This window comes from Pteronotus mesoamericanus, unplaced genomic scaffold, assembly GCF_021234165.1.
Source record: "Pteronotus mesoamericanus isolate MK-2021 breed Mesoamerican mustached bat unplaced genomic scaffold, CSHL_Meso_final scaffold_85, whole genome shotgun sequence".
NCBI classification, from domain to species: Eukaryota; Metazoa; Chordata; class Mammalia; order Chiroptera; family Mormoopidae; genus Pteronotus; species Pteronotus mesoamericanus.
In genome coordinates, this window is record NW_026555329.1 from 64,640,237 (window position 1) to 64,661,081 (window position 20,845).

The window sequence follows — 20,845 nt, forward strand, 5'->3', positions numbered from 1 at the left end:
TAATAACAGTGAAATGCTTAGCACATGCCTACAAAGTACTTAGTTGTTAGTAGTGGTTATTACTAGTTTTATTTGTTATTTTCTGCTGTTACAAATACTCCTAGTACTGTAAGATCAAGCCCTGAAGATTAAATATCTCAGTACCTTTCAAATTTTGGGTGCAAAGTGCTTTTCTTGACCAACATTTTGAGTACTTCTTTCCTTTCACTTGTATATTATATAACAGCTTGACTGCCTCTGAGAGAAGAGTGTTGGCCTTGGCTGGCTAGAGCTGATTAAGTTCATTTCCTCCGAAGGAAGAAGCTGTGTAGCCTCTAGGAAAAAATGGTTTTAATTTCCTGTTTTGTGGATGAAAATCTAGGGCAGAGAAACATGTGGTCAGTTGGAGCTTCTTCTAAAAATCTTAACTGTATCCTATGTAACAGTACAATAAAATCTTACGAGAACCAACCTAGGTGAAAGGATACCACATAATCTGATCCCAGCTCTCATTTTAGTTTTACATATTTATGTAGTTTAGTGCTTTTTGTTTCTTTCAGAGCAATTCATTGTCACTTAGCTACTCCTAGTGACTCTTCAAAGGTCTCTGATAAGTATTTGACAGCTGTAGATTTTACCCTTTCTCAGCTATAGTCACTATTTCTTCATCCTAATAATCCAGCCTCCCCTCATCCTATTGGGATCTGGTTTTTTCCCCACCATGCCCTTGAAGCTTCTGTGGCTCAAGTAAGTAGTGACGCCAACTAGTAACTCACATCAGAAATCTGATTTCCCTTGCTCGTGTTTCATTCACCTCCACCTGCAACATCCAGGCCTTTATCAAGACCTAAACATTCTTCCTCCTTAAACCTCTTCTCTAACCCTGAAACTTCATTACTATTCCTATTGTTCTTTGTTCAGCTCTGATCATGTGCTTGGAATATTTTTTTTTCATTTTTAAATTGTTTTTTATTTTTCAATTATAGTTCACATTCATTCTTATATTAGTTTCAGGTGTATACCCCCATGATTAGGCATTAATTACATAACTTATTAAATGATCATCCCAGTAAATCTCGCAGCCATCTGACATCATACATAGTTATTAGAATATTATTGAATGTATCACCTATGCTGTACTTTATATCCCCATGAGTATTCTGTAACAATCAATTTGTAATTTTTAATCCCTTGACTCTTCTCACCCATTTTCCCAACCCTCCCTCCATTTGTTTCTCTTTTGCTTGTTTATTTTGTTTTTTAGGTTCAATTATTGGTAGATATGTATGTATTGCTATTATAATGTTCATATTTTTATCTTTTTTTCTTCTTGAAGAAAACTTTTTAACAGTTTATGTAATACTGGTTTGGTGCTGATGAAGTCTTTTAGCTTTTTCTTCTCTGGGAAGCTCTTTATCTGTCCTTTCATTCTAAATGGTAGCTTTGCTGGGTTATCTTCGTTGTAGGTCCTTGGTTTTCATCACTTTGAATATTTCTTGCCAATCCCTTCTGGCCTGCAAAGTTTCTGTTGAGAAATCAGCTGACAGTCTCATGGGAACTCTCTTGTGGGCAAGTAACTGCTTTTCTCTTTGCTACTTTTAAGATTCTCCCTTTGTTTTTAACCTTTTGCATTTTATTTATTTATTTATTTATTTATTTATTTATTTATTTATTTTTAGAAAGCTAGGAAGGGAGGGAGAAAGAGAAACATCAGATGTGTGAGAGTTGCCTCTTGCATGCCGCCACGTGGGGGCCTGGTGTGCACTCCAGGCATGTGCCCTGAGCGGGAATCAAACCAATGACCTTTTGGTCTGCAGGTTGGCACTCAGTCCACTGAGCCACACCAGCCAGGGCTAACCTTTTGCATTTTAATTGTGGTGTAGGCCTCTTTGGGTTCATCTTGTTTGGGACTCTCTACTTCCTGGACTTGTATGCCTATTTCCTTCACCAGATTAGGAAAGTTTCCTGCCATTATTTTTTCAAATAGGTTTTGTCATTTTCTTGCTTTCTCTCTTCCGCTTCTAGGACCCTTGTGATGTTGAGTGTTGGTACAGTTGGAAGTTGTCCCAGAGGTTCCTTATACTATCCTCAGTTTTTTGGATTTTTTTTTTTCCCTGCTCTGATTGGATGTTTTTTGCTTTCTCATATTCAGAATTGCTGATTTAATTCTCAGCTTCATTTACTTTCCTGTTGATTCCTGTAAATTATCCTTCATTTTAATTATTGTATCCTTAATTTCTGACGGGATCTTTTTTATGCTGTTGAGGTTCTCACTAAGTTCATTGAGCATATGTATAACCAGTGTTTTGAACTCTGCATTTAGTAGATTGCTTGTCTCCATTTTGTTTAGTTTATTTTACCGGAGTTTTGTTGTGTTCTTTTGTTTAGGACGTGTTTCTTTGTCTCATTTTGGCAGCCCCCCTGTGTTTGTTTCTGTGTATTAGGTAGAGCTGCTTGTCTCACAGGCTTGGTAGAGTGGCCTAATATGTAATAGTAGGTGTTCTGTAGGGTCCAGTGGCACAATCCTCCCAATCATCCAAGCTGGGCCACTCAAGGTATGCCTCCTTTGTGGGCTGTGTACGCCATCTTGTTGTAGTTGAGTCTTGATTGCTGTTGGCCTGTCAGTGGGAGGGATTACCCCCAGGCTGATCAGCTGCCAGCACTGGTATTGGAGCTCAGAGGAAGCGGATCCAAGTAAGACAGCATGGGCCTTTTCGAAGAACTTCCTGGGAGAGAAGCTCTCTGCCTCACTCAGCCTCAATCCCCGCTGGTTTTTATAGCCAGAAGTTATGGGGACTTCTCTTTCTGGCTGGGGGCCTGTGTGTGGGGCTGGACCACTTGTTCCTCAGGGGTTACCTCTGCAGCCGAGACATCCCTCTCATTTTCTATCCACCACATGTAGGAGTGGAGCCGGCCTGTTTTGCATCTCCTCCCTTCCTACCACTCTCCATTCTTCTTTAATTCTCTTGTTGAAGCACTTCCAGTCAGCCAGGTTTCAGGCAGTTCTGAATGATGGTTGTTCCACAGATAAGTTGTAATTTTGATGTGGTTGTGGGAGGAGGAGAAATGGCATTTACCTATATAGCTATCTTGACTGAAAGTCCTGGAATGTTGAAATAATAGTCCCTTTGCCTTTATTTTCCTTCTCCTCTTTTCTCTATGTGCTCCCAGATTTTTTTGAAACATACTTTTGTTTTATTTTCTTGCTCAGTGATATCCCATTACCTCTGTGCAAATCTAAATGCCTTAGCCTGGGATTCAAGGCTATTTGTGGTTTGATTTTTAGTCTCTTGCTGACCCCACCTGCGGATGCTAAGTTCCAGCCATGCTGAAAATATTAAGAGCCACTTAAGTCTTCCCTGCTTGTGCCTTGCCTCATGCTGCTCTGTCCATCAGGAACTCCTTCTCCATCTGTGTCCTGGTAAATACCTACTATCTCTGAAGATTCAGCCTCCTGAGAAGTCACTCTTACCATCTCCTTTCATCATTCCATTTTTATACTGTCATAGCTTTTCGTTCCATGTTTATCTGTCTTGTTCTATGTAGGCTCTTTGAGTGGAGGGGCGTTACCTCTCATCACATGCCTGGTCAATGCCTGATGTGAAGCAGGTATACAGTAAATATACATTTATGTGAACAATAAGGAAAAGAACCTGACTCTTTTTGAGGAATCAGTAGATTGTGCAGTGTGCCTCTGCCCTTTGTCTTTGACTTTCCATTGTTTTAGTACATGCTGTCTAATATTTTCACATTCAAATAAGAGTCAAGGACATTATTGCTCATTTGCTTCTCTTTGTTTCATTCACTATCCCAAATATCATTCATTTGATAATTCTCTCCTTTCCCTTATGATATCTTTTTCAAGAAATTTAGCTTTCTCTTAAGTCCCGTGTAAATAAAAGCAGCTCCACATCATGTTCCCAGCTGTCACTGCCCTGTTGCAGCTTAATCCCCAGTGTTACCTCGCTACTCTAAGCAGCCTAGATGCTGCATTGATGGACACTGTGGGAATTACATATTTATTTCCCACAGACTTATTGAGCTCCTCTTATGTGCGACGCTCTGTTGGTTTAATGAGAAATACAGAAATGAATGTCATAGTCCTATGTCAGTAGAGCTTTTGAGAATTGAGTTGGTGGGGTGGTTGGGGCAGAGAGGGATTAGTTTTATATACAGGTGGTGCATCATTAGAAGAGAAGGAGGGAAAAGAAGTATTACGCATTGGGCCAGGTTCCAAAGTAGCTAGTTTTAAGGTTTTTATATTGTTGTGGGATTTAATCTGGTTTCAGTAGTTCAGGAGTCTGTCTGGTCCAAAGAAAAGGTTGGAATTAATAATTCCATTTCATCATGGTAGTCGTTAGAACCTGGCTTGGGTCTAGGGGTGGAGAGCAAGCTGCTAAATCATCTACTGTTGGGCTTAATGTCCATTTGCTTCTTAGATGGAGCTATGGGACATCATTTGAACAAATCACAATTATTCTTCCTATTAGGCCCTGCTGGACCTTATTTGATAAATGTTTTGCACTAACTTCCCTACACTTGTCTCTTAGAGTTGCTTTGGGACACTAGGTTGGGAGAGCTGTCTCCATCAGGCAGCCTTCTGCTGGCTGTCATTTGTGTGGACACTTTTACTAAGATTCTTCCTGGAGTGCTTTGTTGTGCTTGTGAGGAGTGAGGTGGTCATTTGCTTTTCTGATTCTCCCAGTTGCCTCTCTTCATATAATATAACGTCCAGTTAATGAATTTGCCCAACTTGAGAAGGCTGGTTTAAAAAAAGGAAGATTATAAAAACTAGATTATTTTTTTCTTACAGGATTAGGTATATGTCCTTTTTGAGACGTCACATGACTTTATTTTATAGCTCAGTGCCTGACCAGCTGTAAGTGCAAGGTCCTTAGAGGAGGGTGCTCCTTCAGCAAGCTTTACAAGCTTTTAGTAATTCTGCCCAGTTGGTAGATGTTGGAGGTTTCCCCACAGAGGCTAGATATTTTCTGATGAATTGACTGTTTATAAATAAATTTTTACCAAAAGCCTAGCCCCCTTTAGGAGTCCTTTTATTTTAAACTCCATTTTGTAGGAGTGAACTTTTTTTTTTAAAGATTTTATTTTTACAGAGGGGGAAAGGAGGGAGCAAGAGGGGGAGAGAAACATGGATGTGAGAGAGAAACATCAATCAGTTGCCTCTCATACACACTCCATGGGGAACCAAACCTGCAACCCAGGCATGTGCCCTGACCTGGAATCAAACCAGTGACCTTTGGCTTTGCAGGATGATGCCCAGCCAACTAAGCCACACTGATCAGGGCTAGGAGTACTTGTCTTATCAGAGCTTTTCAAGTGTTTAGGAATGCAGTGTGTTCATGATATATGGCACTCAGAACTAAGTCCTAAGTATTAAATCTACAAGGTCTGTCCAGAAAGTATCCAGCCGCATACTATGAAAAACGGAGACACTTATTGGAGAGGATGCAAGAAACATTGTACATACAACTATGACATCTCAGTCTCCTTCAAAGTAGGCATGTTGGGTCCTTACAGTTCTTCTAGTGACTCTTCCACTGTTCAAATCACTCTGCAAAATCTTTAGTTGGAATTGCCATCAGCTGCCCCATTGTATTTTCCTGCATCTCACAACTGTCTGAAATCTCTTCCCTTTCAAAGGTGATTTTAGTTTTTGAAAAGTCGTAAGTTGTAGGGCACATAGTCGGGTCCATGGCAGGGCTCAGTCACCTGGGTGAGTTGATGACTGCCAAAAAACTGCACAATGCTTGAACGTTGTGATGACGCTGCCATTTACCAGTTGCCCATAGCTGCAGCCATTTTCATTGTATTGGCATCTCTCAACCAACGAAGATTGAAGTAGTGCTCTTTATTCATTGTTTGGCTGGAGGGGAGTGCTCATGATGGATAACACCTTCTCCATCAAAAAACACAGTTAATGTGGCCTTGATCTTGCTGTGACTTCGCTGTGCCTTCTAAGGGCTGTGACTTTTAAGGGCATGGAGAACCAGGCGACCTCCATTGGGATGACTGGGCCTTTGTTTCAGGATCTGAGCTGTAGACCTACCATTCATCTACAGTTATGACCTTCTTGAGGAAATCTGGTTCACTGGTAGCAATTTGAATCAAGTCATTAGTGACTAACTGCAGCACGATGTTCCTTCTACTTTGGTAGCAGAAGCTGTGGAACAGATTTTGTCATGACACGTTTCATGCCAAGATCCTGTATCAAAATCTCGGACACAGTGGTTTTTGGAATCCCCAGATCAACTTCTAGTTCTTGCACTGTCAGCTGCCAGTCTTCGTTGATTGTAGCCAGCTCACATTCAGCATTCTCAGGTGTTCAGCTTGTTGCAGGCCTTCTAGAACGTGCATCACTTTCAATATATTCTCAACCTTTGAGGTGTTTGTGCCACACTTTTATTTGTGCTGCACTTACTGCGTTGTCCCTGAAAGCTTCCTGAATCATCCAAATAGTGTCAGTGGAGGAGTGTTTAAACTTAATGCAAAATTTGATGCGGATTCGTTGCTCTACTTGCTTAGTCATTTTGAATACCACAGCCACACAGTACACATGCTCTCTCAGTGGGCATCTACCACCCCTACTGACTAGTACAGTGAAGTCCTCATGGTTCACATATGTGCATTCCTGTCCACTCTCCTTGGCTGCCAGGTTACATCAGTGTTGCTCAAACTGTCCTGTAATATTAATAATGGCTAGACTTTTTCTGGACAGACCTCGAATGTTGAAGATATTTTTAGAGTAAGTGGATCACTAAGGCAATAAAAATGGCAGGAACCTCTGTTACTGATTCAGTAGTGTTTCTGTGATTAGTTGATAATTGGGCTCATTTATCAGTCATCAGACTCAATGGTTACAGGTATCAATTTTCATTTTTAGAGGTGGGGCAAGAAGTACAAATGGGATGTAAAATATGGTGAGCTCTATATTGCCATTGGGTGATTGGCTCTTTAGCTTGTTGGTGCTTTGAGGAGAGAGCATTAGATGAATTGAGTGAAAGCTTTTGTGTCTTCAATAGCACTTAATTAATTATGCAGGATCAATTCTTCCTAGAACCATCTGCAGCTGGTTTATATAACAGGATTGGTTTTTTTGAATACTAGCCCAACTGGTTGCTTCTGGTTTCTGGGAAGTCATATCTGGTATCTGGGATGTTTTCTTCTAGAAAATCTCATTGGATAACCTCTTGGACTAATCCTTATGGGCTGAAAAGGTCAGCAGAGGGTTCCTTTACTGGCCACACATGTATTGTTCTTCCTTTTACTGTGTGTGGCCCGAGTGCTGTGGCTCCATGAGGTTGTAGTAGACATTGTACACGTGTCATATACCACTCTTCTTTTTTATACTTTGCACTTTTTATGCATGAGCTCCTGCTGATCAATATGCTCATTGAACTCTTCTTCCTTCCTTCCTCATTTCTGTTCCAGGGATCTTGTGGCACTGAGCTAGATCCAGACTGTAAATTCAAGTGCCTGTGACTGCTGACTGACAGGGTTTCTTCAGAGGAGACATCTCATTTTGTCCTTATCATCCTAGAAGGGATGGGTTGGGGGTGAGGCAAAACCACTCCTTTGCACAGTACCTAGAGATCATGGAGACTCTGCTTCCCATTGTGTTGATGTGTGGCTCATTCCTTGTGTCAGTGCCTTTAATGGGTAACTCCCTGTGTCATTGTCAAGTTAACCAGGACCTGTTACCGATGTCTTCCCAGAGATCCTGGGAGCTTTATGCAGCCCCACTGGTATAGCTTCAGACTAGTGCAGAAGAGGAGGAGGAGATATTTTGAGGAGAAAAGTTTTCGCCATTCTCAGCTCTGTCGCCTGTTCTTAAAAAAGTTGAAGGGAATGATGTATGCAATGCTCTTAACTTGAGGACTCACTCTAGTAGTTCTAGAACCTTATCCCTAATTCAACAGTGCAGTGAACTGGTTTCAGGCTAGTTCAGTAGTGAAAGTGTCTCGTAAACTGGAAAGAGACAAATGGAGGTCATAGTTGTTTGGGACTTCCCTTTAGCTACATGAGTTTCTGGAGCCTGGACTTCTTACCCAGGAGTAGGTTGATAAATATAAAGCATTTAGAGTGGTGGCTGGCACGTGGTATAAGTGCTATAAAATTATTGGCAATTGTTATTCACCAAGTAAGCTATAGCTCTTGAATAGACAGTGATGGGGGAAAGGGTACTACTGCCGGCTTCCGGAAAACTGTGAGGCCTGCTTTTAGGGCCCGTGCTAGACCCAATCGCTAGACCCTCCTTTTATGAGCTCCCTAAGTGTGTGATTTGTGTTGTGTGCATTTCATTTTTATATTCTCTTCAGGGCCTAGCGCAGGGCTAGGATATTGAAGAAATAAACTTGAATGCTGATTGTGGGAAACTAGGCAGTTCTCATGTGACACATTTGTTTTGTCTCTCAGCCCTGGGCATTTCCTGCTCGAGAGTTCCTTCGGAAGAAGCTGATTGGGAAGGAAGTCTGTTTCACGATAGAAAACAAGACTCCCCAGGGACGAGAGTATGGCATGATCTACCTTGGAAAAGGTGAGTATCAAGGAGGAAGGGACTCATTTCTCTCCTCTGAGTCTGAAGTTCCTCCAGTCAGTTTCACCTGGTGGAAGGCCAGCGCAAGTGCTGGTGGAGGTAGCCGTAGGACAGATGGCTGTTGATGTAGTTGGCAGTGTGAGTTCATGGCACATACCTGCAGAGTAATTACCTGATATTTTGGTTTCTTGTTTTACTCCTGGGCCTGCTTTCCTGGCTTGGTTTAGGTGTATGTTGTACAGAATAGCATTCTTCCCTGCATTGAGGCCTTCAGCCCATGGAACTTAATGGCTCTGTGCTTCTAGGTCATAGTGCTAATTGAATTCCTATAGATTTCCGATTACATCTTCTATTTCTTTTATCTGTCTTGTGGTTTTTCTTCTGCTCATGGGGACTCTCTTTAGAAAAGAAAGATTTGTTTAGGGCTCGTGGGGCTTTTCTTGCAAGCCACATACTTTGCAATTGAACGGGAAGAACACAGGCTTTGGAGTTTTGTATGTGTGCGTTAGAATTCTGACTCTTCTCTCATAGACCCTTACTTAATTTAACCCTTAACTTTTCTAAGCCCTAGTTCCTTCATTTGTAAATTATTGAGAGTTTAAAGAGATAATATATGTAAAGCATCTTATCTCTGGCACAGAGTGTGTGCTCAATAAATACATTTGTGTATGTGCACAAATACATTGGTTATTTAGCTGGGCCAGATGGCTCATGGAATATTAGGTATTCTTGTCTTTTGAATTAGGTAGAGGGGGAGAAACATTGTGGAATAGAGTTTGAACAGAAATAGGACATTGAAAGACCTGGTAGAATGTTTTCTGTAAAGGATAAAACAGTTGTGTTCATCTGGAATTATTTTAGTAGCAGATATTTTTAAGTTTCCTGTGATTATTTGATAAAATAACCTTCCAGCTGAGCTGCTTTAGATAGTCTATTTGACTTGGGTACTAGAAGTAAGCAAGCAGGATAGAATGACATGGCTAACATCATCTTTTATAATATAATTTTAAAAATATTTATTGATTTAGAGGGGGACACACACACACACACACACACGCACGCACACACGCCCCCCCCCCCCCACCGGTTTTGTTGTTCCAATTATTTGAGCATTCATTGCTTGATTGTTGTATGTGCCCTGACTGGGGATTGAACCTGCAACCTTGGCATATCAGGATGATGTTCTAACCATATGAACAACCTGGGCAGGGCTCATCATCTTAAGATTCTGATTTTAAATTAGAGGTCTTAGATAAGTGACGTGGGCATGACTTTGGAGGCATCTTGCCCAGTTTACCCAGTAGAGAAACACTACCATTTTCATCCTCCCAGACAAATGGCTGTTTCTCGATTGGATGGGAAGTTATATGTAATCTTTTCAAAAAGAGAAATAGATTTGTCTTTTACACGTAATTCAAATAATATAGTAGGAAATAAAACACGTAAGTGTTATTGTTGAATGGTTACTGGTTAGAAAGAATGTAATACAAATAGATGTATACTGTCTTCCAAATGCATTGTTCAAGGATTTCATTACCTAAAGTAATTCCACAGCCTGTGTCTAAGAGTTCATTTAAATAACCCTAGTCTTCAACTAAAATGGTCAAATTGTTAAGAGAATCTGACACTTAAAATAATTTTCAATGTTGTTTTTAAAAAGTTTATTTTTTTAAACTGACCCAAACTATAAACTGGATATGATTGAGCAGTTAATGTACTAATGTTTAGACTAAAACTCCGGTACATAGGACTTCGTCAATAAATATGTACTGAAAGAATGATTTAAAATTACCTACATCTTTGAATTTTAAAGGCTTAAATGGCTTAAAGTTTAATATTTTCATTCAGATACTTTAACCAATTGTTAATGCCATTCTAATGAAACAGTGGCTTAGGTAATTAATTAATACTCATATATTTATCCTAATTCATAGCAACTCTTTTTATGATGGGGAGAATGGTAGAATTTGAGAAATTGTGGTTAACCTAGAACTTATTTAAAAAAAAGGTGATTAGTCTTTCCAATTTTGGAGAAAATGTAGTCACCCATCAGTTCTTAGTGCCATACAAATTCCCTGTTTTCAGTATTTGTCTACCATATTTCGTTGTTTCCTTTGGGAGGCCGACTCAGAGAAATGTATTTTTCTCCCTTTGAAGGAGCAATCAGACCAAAATTTTTAGAAGTGGGCCTGCTGACAGCCATTATCAGAGTGCTCTGTGCTAAGAAAATATCTTTGGGTATGCTGTTGATCGGCTATTGTTATGACCACTCATCTTGTTTGTACCTGGGCTTTGTTCTTTTCACCCCCTGACTTCTGGGCCCTTTACTGCTCAACTTTTCCCTTACTTCTTGAATCCCTCCTTTCGACTTCTTATTCTTTGTATTCCTGTTGTTTTCAGAGAATCAGTGTAATGTTCGCTAGTGTCAGGGAGCTGTGTATGTCTGGCCTCAGTAGTAATTTCAGTGGAAAGGTTCTTGTGATCCATGCTCGACTTCAGAACCTGAGCGTCCTTGGTATAAATACCATTCATCCGAACTTTTGGTAAGAAGAGAGGCTTATAATTTACTTGTGCAGAAATTGGGGCAAGCTAATGGCAAGGCATTTAAGTTGGGTTTGGGGATGGTGTGCACACTCAGTGCTTGCTTGCAGACGACGTATAGTGTACCAAATAGAAATCTTACAGAATTTTATTCTGTGCGTCATTACCGATTGGCTAGACTTTGTTTTAGTTTATCTAGGAGCTTGTTTCTGCCATGTTAAACATTTTTATGTGGCGATTCCCTCATAGATGTCTTCCTTTATCGTTCTGGCTGACAAGCAGAGATTTAAGAGAATACACAGAGCCTAAAAGCTTTTTCAATAGCATGGAAATGCAATTACTGTTTCAAGTGCCCAGGTAAAACCTAATCAGGTTGGGATTTATGTTTAACTGTATTTTTCTTGCCTGCTCGGAAGGCTGCTGTGTGAGAGATTAGATATCTAGACACTGTCCCTGTGACTCTGTGAGAGCAGGAGAAAGTCTGTCAAACTGCGTAACTTGTCTAGGTGTTCCGCTGGTGCAAAGAATAGGGCATCCTGAGAGGAATTGGATTTCCTGGTGTAAAATGTGATGGACAATCCTAAACGGATCTGTCTGATTGTATGTATAATATGTTCTTAATTTCTATGTGCTTGGCTATTTACAAACGTTACTGTTTAATTTTAACAGTAACAGTAAATGTTACTAAGACCCATCTTAGGGAGGTGCTCTTCTCATTTTAGAGATGAGTAAATTAAGGCTGAAGATCTTGTCTAAGACATTAAGTGGCAAAATGTTCATTTAGCTCCAGGCCTCTCCTCCTTGGTGAGTGCTCTGTATACACTGCTAGGCTGCTGCATGTGTCTCGCTTTCTTGTCAGTCTCCGGTAGTTCTTGAGATTGTGTTTGGCCTAGGAGATACACAAGAAAATTAGAAGCTAAGTCCTGAGAAAAAGATTTGTACACCTTTGGGTCTTAGAGACTAGACATTTTGGGAGAAAGTGTTTTCTGAAAAACCCAACACTACATCGCTTCCTTGTCCCATTTGCTGGCAACCTCATTCCCCTTGAAGAGCTAAGGATGAAAGTGGGCTTCATTTGCTCTCTAGCGCCATTGGAGGCAGCTTTGAATCTTGTGTTTAATTTGCTCTTTTTTTTTTTTTCCTCCTCAGATACCAGTGGGGAAAACATTGCAGAGTCTCTGGTTGCAGAGGGCTTGGCCACCCGGAGAGAAGGCATCAGAGCTAATAAGTAAGTCTTCATTACTCTTCTGATCTTCTGACTTCCTTCTACTCCACTGTGAGAGCTGGGGTTGCTCAAGGGAGTTTGGGTAGTCAGCTGTGTGTTGGCTTTGCTGCATTTTCATTACTGCCCCCTGACATTAAGTGGGTAACCTCTGGTGCTCTCCAGCTTTTAGGACATTCCTGCACAGGTGTGAATTATTCTGAGCCAGCAGGTCACTCACCATTTTCTAGTGGCAGTTGATGTGTGTAACCCCTTGGAAAAATAGGCTTTGAGACAGGCAGCTCTATTCTTCATAATTTGAATAGATCCATAGACCAAACAGGCCTTGGTCTATGAGTCAACAGGCCTTGTTTTACACCATAGATACTCAGTTCCAGAGTATTTATCAAGGACAAATAAAGTGAAGAGCATAAATAGAATTCAAAGCAAAATCTACTGCTTAGAGTCTAGTTAAACTGATAAAGAATCAATGGTTCTGTTTTAAAGTCAGGGAAAATTTCTCTCTCTCCAAAGCCTTTGAAGTTTTGCTTTGGTCTATGGATCTATAGATACTTGTAGGTGCAAATGTATTTGTTTAACTAATGGCAGTCTGAACTTACTAGAAATGAGTGTTATGTATGTAGGCTTTATAGCACATGTAGTCATGTTCAAGTTTACCAGTGTTGGCTCTCAGTAGGATGGATTGCAGCTGGCTTTAATTAGTACTTAGTCTCTGAAAAGTGATAAGCTACATCAATAATTTGGAGGCTAAAGATGCTGTTTAAATCATGTCCAGGCTTTGGATAAATACTTGTATGGCCTGTACTAATAATGGGAATGAGCAAAGGTAAAAATGCATTTTTTTGTGTTCTTCCTGCCTTTGTAGTCTTGGGGCCCACTTGTAAACTTCTGTGGTCTTTTCTGACTTCATAGAGTCATTTGCTGGGAATTTGTTACATTAAGATATTTGTCTTAGGTTGTTTTGAAAGCATGCTGAAGTTGTATCTTAAGGACAATTGCTGGCATGATTATTATTGCACTGTTTTTTAGGAATCCAGTTTGCACCCAGAATGGAGAATTTTTAAAAAGCCCATAGTAGTATTTTACTATCTCAACAAAGGTATCTCCCCTGGCATACCAATTCTTTTTTTCTTCAAAATTGTCTTGACTTAAAGCCTTCTTTTGTCAGTTTTTATGTTTGCTCTCTCTTAAGCTGCATTTGTTTTCTTTTTTCATTGAATTCTGGCTGTAATTTTGGATCCCTGATAATGTGATTGTCTTTTTTTGGGGGGTGGGAGGGGGAAAAGGTACCGAAGACCTCTGGTTTGAGAAATTATGGGTCAGGGGTCCCTGCATAGATATCCATACAGATCAAGGTGGGAGATTCCATGTATGCATACAGCCTTGATGGAACCAGGCACTGAGATTGTGGAAAGGCCATGCAGTTTACTTCTTTTGCTCAGATAATGTGTGCGAGAGAGAAGAACAGAGCCATTTCTGGTTCTGTTTGTTTGTTTGTCTATTTGCTGACTTTCTGGCTGCTGTTGTGTGTAGTCTGGTCTCCCACCTGATGAAGGAGGAATCTTCCATTTTCAAACTGTTTTTGCTTAGCTGGCCTTATTGAATGTGTAAGTAGTTTTGGGGTAACATTATCTGCAATAACAGTATTTGCTCTACATTCCCCAGCCCTGTTCTATGGACAACAGGGAGTAAGAGTGGTTCTTAGTCACTTTTCCTGCACTGTGACCTGCTGAGCTCTGTCTAGATTTCAGTTTCTGAACCTGGGCTAGTTAAACGAAGCTCTACCCCCTGGAGTGGCTTCCCTCTGAGCCACCAACTTGTTTTCTTGTAATCACTGATGGTGGCAGTGCTGAGATGTGTATTCTTTGGATCTTCTCATTAAATGCTTTTAGGATAGAATCTGTTGTTGGAGGGAACAAATGGGGAATCCTGAAGTTGCATTCATGGTGATTTTCTGCTTGTAGGCTTGAGTCTGAAGCTATTGATATGAAAGAAATTCTGTGGTCCCTTCAGGGGGAGAAGATGCTGAAGAAACTCAGAGTCAAAGAAGAGCCTAATATATCTGAACTCACTAACCACACGTGTTTATTTTTCACATTCCAGTCCTGAACAGAATCGGCTTTCGGAGTGTGAGGAACAAGCAAAGGCAGCTAAGAAAGGGATGTGGAGTGATGGGAACAGTTCACACACTATCCGGGACCTCAAGTATACCATTGAGAACCCTAGGCACTTTGTGGACTCGCACCACCAGAAGCCTGTCAATGGTGAGGCTCTGGGCAAAGACAGATGTGATTCGCGGTGATTTCTTTCTAGTTGCTCTCAAGCTTCTTGAAGTTTATAAAACCTGTATTACTTATTTAGTATCCAAGGGAAATCGTGAAGGGTAAATAATGCCATGGTGTTTTGGAAGGAAACTCGATCCAGTTCGTGTGGGTCACATTAGATATATTTTGCAAAGTTTAGTCCTTAGGATAGTAAATTACTGGTATTTTTGGACATTGGGGCTCTTTCTGTTTTCTTAAAAATGGCTATTTAAATACCATTTTTGTAACTGAGGTAGGAATGTTTATTCTTTTTATACCATCAAATGCATGTGCTCACACTATAATTCTGGCCCACTCTGAGACCTTGTTAACACTCACTCAGTAAAATAAAATGATTTCCAATCCTGAATTATTTTTTGCTGGGTACCTGGTACTGAGGCGAGCAGCTTACTGACATTAAAGCTTAGGTGTGAGCCATGAGGTGCCAGAGGGTTTGGAAGATGTAGAAGTCACTTTGATCTGTGTTCCCCAGGAATAGTTGTCGAAAAGTCTGTTGTGTGAATACTCATGATTTGCCAGTGCTTCATCATTTCTTAGAGGGAGGCCTTCCCGAAAGTTTTGGGGGAGAGGAACTGTGTTGATTGGGCATTGTTTATCCCTGGAGTGAGTTCTGCGAATGACTGAAGCTTTTTATTCCCTGTGCAGCCATCATCGAGCACGTGCGGGACGGCAGTGTGGTTAGAGCCCTGCTCCTCCCAGATTACTACCTGGTCACCGTCATGCTGTCAGGGATCAAGGTGAGACCACACCCTGGGCTGCAGGGCGGGTTTAGGGTTTGCTGAACTGTTCAGTCACAGGTAGATTTTACTACTGGGGGACTTTGGATCTATTGTTTCTTCTACAATGAGCCATTAGCATTGGCTAGAGTACTTTACACTTTGCAGTGGGACAGTTCCAATGAGAGCAAAGATTTTTTAAAACTTTTTAAGTACTCAGGATCTGTTTGGAGTGGGCTGTGTAGAGAGATTGTCAAGACCCAGCAGTGGGGATAGGGGGCTCTGAAGTTTTCTGAGTTTGACTCTTCTTAATGTAAAATACACATTCCGATTAAACAACAACAAAAGCAGCAACAACAAACCAAGGATTTAGTGCTAGGTACTGGTGAATTTTTTTCTTGCAAGGGGTAATTTTCAACTGTAAATAAAATTATTTTCTCCATGATAACATGAGTTTTATTTGCCTTACGACGAAGTCTTAGATGATGCCATTCCCAGTTACTTTTTACCACTATGTTTTAAAAAGTGTTAGAAGATCTGATATGAGACTTTCCCCAGCATCACCTTGTTGGTTTGTGCTTTCTGGAGGGTTCAATGTGGCGTGAGAGTGGCGAGCACTCATGTTTGGCCTGCATGACTCACTCACCTTACTTTCACTGTAGTGCCCAACTTTTCGACGGGAAGCAGATGGCAGTGAAACACCGGAGCCTTTTGCTGCAGAAGCCAAATTTTTCACAGAATCTCGACTGCTCCAGAGAGATGTTCAGATCATCCTGGAGAGCTGCCATAACCAGAACATTCTGGGTACCATCCTTCATCCAGTGAGTGTGCCATACAGAGTGGGCTGTGTGGGGTCGGGGATCCATTTGGGGTTTGACAAGCTATATTTCGTTTCTCTCTCTCTTTTTCCCCCCCCTCTGTTTTTAAGAGCCATTAAATATCTTGGCAGGATTATCATCTATTGGTTTCTGAGGCATTTTCAAGGGAGATATCACTTATCTGATAGAATTGGACAAATCTCTGCAACTTCTTACAGTTAGAAAATTAATCTCAAATGTTGCTGGATTTACAAGGGGAACTCTATCACTTATTTTCCCAAGAGTTGGTCTTAGAGGTTGTGCCTAGGAAAGGTAGGAGGTTGCAACATGGATTAGAAGTGACGCTGAAACTTGGAGAAGAGGAGTGGGGAATTCGTATGTGGGTCTAGAAGTTACCTATTTGGAATAGTGGTAGAACTATGAGGAAATCTGTCTATGGAAAAATTATTTTGTGTATGCCAGGCTTTAATCCAGTTTCTTCCTAACTCTGCTTTTTGAGCAGGAAATAGGTTCTTTATGTTCTGACTATTGGAAATACGTTCTTTATGTTCTGACCTTATTTTATACTTTGGTAGGTGGGTTATTCTTGGACAGGAAATGACCTTGTTTTCTAACACCAGAATTTAAGTGGATTTCCATTATTATAACCTCTATCCAATGTAAAGTAACTGTATTGTAACTAGTGTTTCTTTAGCTAGAGAACTCTTCCATCGTGGCAGTTGTGAAGGCTCAGAGGCTTGGTTTGGAATAAGCCAAGGTCATGTCTGTTTCTTCTGGAGTGCTAGCTGTCTGCCCATGCCCTGCCAGATGGCTCTGTGTCATAGCAGAATGTGAATTGTAATTCATTGGGCAAAATGTAGCTTAAGTTATTCCCTTACTCAGCTCGTTCTTTAGCTTTCCCCTTATGAAAAAGGGAGTAAGTGCTGATCTTAGGGAAGGAAATAATAAGGTGTAATCTCCACTAAAGATTAACATGCTCCTCTGCCCACAAGAAGAGCTATTGAAATGTCAATTCCATTCAATGCCACTAACATTTATCCTGTTCCTATTAAGTGAGAGTCACTGTGCCTGGTGTTGGGAGGATATGAAGCCGAGGTTGTTGAGAGGAGTCACAATAGTGTGTCTGTCTTGGGGCTTATTTCTTAATGCTTGAGAAACGGCTTTTTTCTCTTTTTTTAAATGAACTGCAGACTAGATTGTGACTATGCGGTGGTGTCAGAAGTCTAGAGAAATGATTCTCTTGCCATAGAATCTAATTTGTGCCTGCCTTTTCATGTGCCTTGTTTTTCAGAATGGCAACATTACAGAGCTCCTCCTGAAGGAAGGTTTTGCACGCTGTGTGGATTGGTCGATTGCGGTGTACACTCGGGGTGCGGAAAAGCTGAGGGCAGCTGAGAGGTAAGGTCTGTCAGGGAATCCTTCCAGCCAAGGACCTTGTTAAGGATCTTTAGGGAAAGAAATCTAGGGATCTTTCACCCATCTACATCAGTGTCTGTTTTGTTTCTGTAAAGGATTAGAGAAATTCCACAATAGGCTGGGATCTCATAGAGGACTTGTAAATTCTTTAGATTTAATTGAATTCAGTGCTTTATAATGAACTAGATTTTTACTCAGAAATTATGCTTCACCTGATGTGCTTTTCCAGGTCACTTTAAAAAAAACCTCTCAAATTCCAGGTTGTAGGCATTTGGGATGAAATAAACTTGAGGTTCATTTGAGGACAGTGAAATTGCTTACCAGCTACTCTCAAACAGGCAGGCTGGAGCCAGGGACATTATGGAAAGGTAAAACTTGTGGGCCGAACACAGAACTATTTAATGCTGTTGTGAGGCTTAATACCCTAATTTATTTAAAAGTATGTTTTAATTATAAATACTAATGAAACTGCGAGAGGTGCTGTTGTCATGTTTTTGGCTAGGGGCAGATGTAGAAATAACTTACTTCCAGAAAAACAATAGTGGATTTTAAACATTGGTGGTGATTTCAAGTGTCAAGGTCAAGTGTTTCCAGATGTACGTGAACCTCATTCACTTGGTGGGTAGAGAGAAGAAAGTGAAGCAGGTAGCAAGAGTAGATGAACAGAGACGATGGTCTGGGGATTCCAGCCACCACCTTCCAGGATGAATTAAGTGAAGGCTGTTGACCACTGATGACAAGTTTCCACTCTCAAGGCTTGTTGCCTGGCTCATTTCAGAATCATAAAATTATCCTGGTTTTGGTAACTTCACATGTTTGCCTTTGAGGCACACAGCTAAGCGATATTTAAGAACATGAATTGAATGACTATAATCTTCTTCCCCTTTGTTAGGTCTTTTACATCCTTCTACTCTCTAAGCAGGAATACTTGCAACCTCTTATAAAAGATTTTAATCTGGGGCATTTGATATGGCATGTCTGACAAAGGTAGATGGTCTGATTAAGAAAAACACAATTATTATATAAAAGTTGTTACTCGTCTTTATGTTCCACAATTACATTTGGAAGATACAATACTATTATCAAGTATAATGTTCCAAATATCTCTGATTATTCTGTGATGCTCCAATTTTTTTTGGGGGGGGGTTCAAAAAATCTTGTTAGTCCATTATTCTAAATTACTATTTTGGTTGGTAGTTCTTACTGCATTCTTTAGGTTCCTGCCTCTTTTCTGAAGAAAGTGGGTGTGGTGACAGTAGTATCTGCATGTTTTATAACATCTGTAGGAGATTTTATGGATTTTTTAGAGAGCGGTCATCATTATAAAAGAGGTTTAGACCAAGGAATACAAATCATATTTTGATAATTTGTGATTACTTGCCTGCTGTTTTACGTGCTATATTTGACTTGTTTGCATTGTCGGAAAATCTCTATTGAAGTACTTCATATATTTTACAACTACAACATGCTGCTTTGTCTTTTTCTTATTTTAACGTTTCTTTTTTTAAAAAAAATGGTTGCAATACTGTTTTCAGAAATAATAGTTGCTTTCCCCTGCACATGTATCCATTTACTTGTAAAATCGTGAGACAGCTGTTCATTGATTTATTTATTTAAAGCTTTGCACATATTCCATTTACCTCTCTTAGTCTGACTCAAAGATTGTCTCCTGGGCTTAGTACTTTACAAAATTTCTGCCAGCGTGATTTTTAAGCTTTTGTTAATGAACTTCTATTGTAGTTTGTTCTTTTCTCTCACTCTTTAGATGCACTGCAATGACAATTTTGTTCTTGTTTTCCACATAGGATTTGGATTCAAGTGGAACTTGAGCAAGCCTGTTGTTTTTTAAAAAAAACATGTATATTTGTTTGTTCGGTGTGTGTATTCTTTACATTTAAAAGAACACCTGCTGTGTGTCCTTCCAGTGCCTAGTATATAGTAATTACTTGGGAGGTACTGGATAAGCTAAGAGCTAATTACCAAGGTGAACGTGAACTTTTTATTCTCAAAAATTGCATATTTAGATCTAGTCTGCCAGCCATGGGTTTATGGTTTATATATGCATCTTGGATAATTACAGTTGCTATACACTTTTTCTGTTGTCACACTTTGTTCTGCCTTGACTGGTGACCTTTCTCCTGGGTGCCTTGTCGGTGAGGTAGGGTAGGATTCTGTACTGTTTGCTCTCATGGTGATGGTGGATTCCCTTTACTGATCTAATCTGTCTGAATGATTTGCATCCTTGCTTTGTTGTCAGGTTTGCCAAGGAACGCAGGCTGAGAATATGGAGAGACTATGTGGCTCCCACTGCTAACTTGGACCAAAAGGACAAGCAATTTGTTGCCAAGGTGAGTCATTCCCAGCATCTTAAGATGCACAGTGATTGTTGTGAGGCTACCGATAATACAAAAATTTGAATAATCGATCGAGAGTTGAAGCATTTTTAATTCAAGACAAGCCAGTGGTATGTAGAGGTATATGCACAGTTGTACACAAGTGTGTGTTTATTGTAGGGGACCTGGACACCATAAGAACTTAAATTTTTTTTTTTTTTTGTATATTAGCATACCTTCATTAGAAATTCATGGGTTAAGGTTGTGGACATTGCCATTTAGAAATATCACTTATCTTTTAGGGTTTCTTTTTCTTTTTCTTTTTTTGTCTCATTAGCAAAAGGCATTTCTCTCATTTCCTATGCCCAAATATATATGACCTCAAGTTTCTATTTTTTCCTATTTTGGGACTCTTGTGGTTTTGAGTTTTTTTTCTACTGTGATTTTCTTTCTGAGAGCTCTCGACTGCTGTGTTCTGGGATGGATTTCTTTGAGGGGAACTAGAGCTACTAAGTAGGTTGATTCTAGCAGTGGTGCCATAAGTGTTTTGTCTTAGTTACAGGGTTCGTACTTTAGGGCTGACCTGTTCTTACTTTCCCCAAATGCTCTAATGTTTTCCAACCTATTTTTACTTTTTGGCAAGAAAGGCTGGAAGCTTTGTCTTTATGTATTAAAGTGGTTAAATATTGAATTTTTAGAGAGGTGACTGTCCCAAATGTCACCTAACAGTTTAAGATGGAAAGCCACTAGGTGGCACTCTCAGCCTGAAAAATTCTGGAACAATTTATCTTAGAATGGTAAAATTTTAATAGTCTCTGAGGAATTGGCTGAATTTCTTCACTTTCTTTTTATGATGCCCAAAGCAATAAGTCACAGAGTACTCAAGTGGCCCCTCTCCGTCTTCTAGTATGTGATCTCTAAGCAGTGGTCAGGTTAACCATA

The 20,845-nt window shown here is 40.2% G+C and overlaps 1 protein-coding gene across 1 annotated transcript in view; it reads left to right on the forward strand.

Moving 5' to 3' along the window:
- The window catches only part of SND1 (staphylococcal nuclease and tudor domain containing 1), a 412,206-nt gene that overhangs the window by 24,695 nt on the left and 366,666 nt on the right, over positions 1-20,845 (forward strand). Inside the window, exons 3-9 of the mRNA XM_054564546.1 lie at positions 8,413-8,533; positions 12,224-12,302; positions 14,400-14,560; positions 15,266-15,357; positions 15,999-16,157; positions 17,446-17,552; positions 19,828-19,918. Of these exons, the coding sequence (XP_054420521.1) occupies positions 8,413-8,533; positions 12,224-12,302; positions 14,400-14,560; positions 15,266-15,357; positions 15,999-16,157; positions 17,446-17,552; positions 19,828-19,918 (810 nt within the window). The remainder of the gene's footprint in view (positions 1-8,412; positions 8,534-12,223; positions 12,303-14,399; positions 14,561-15,265; positions 15,358-15,998; positions 16,158-17,445; positions 17,553-19,827; positions 19,919-20,845) is intronic.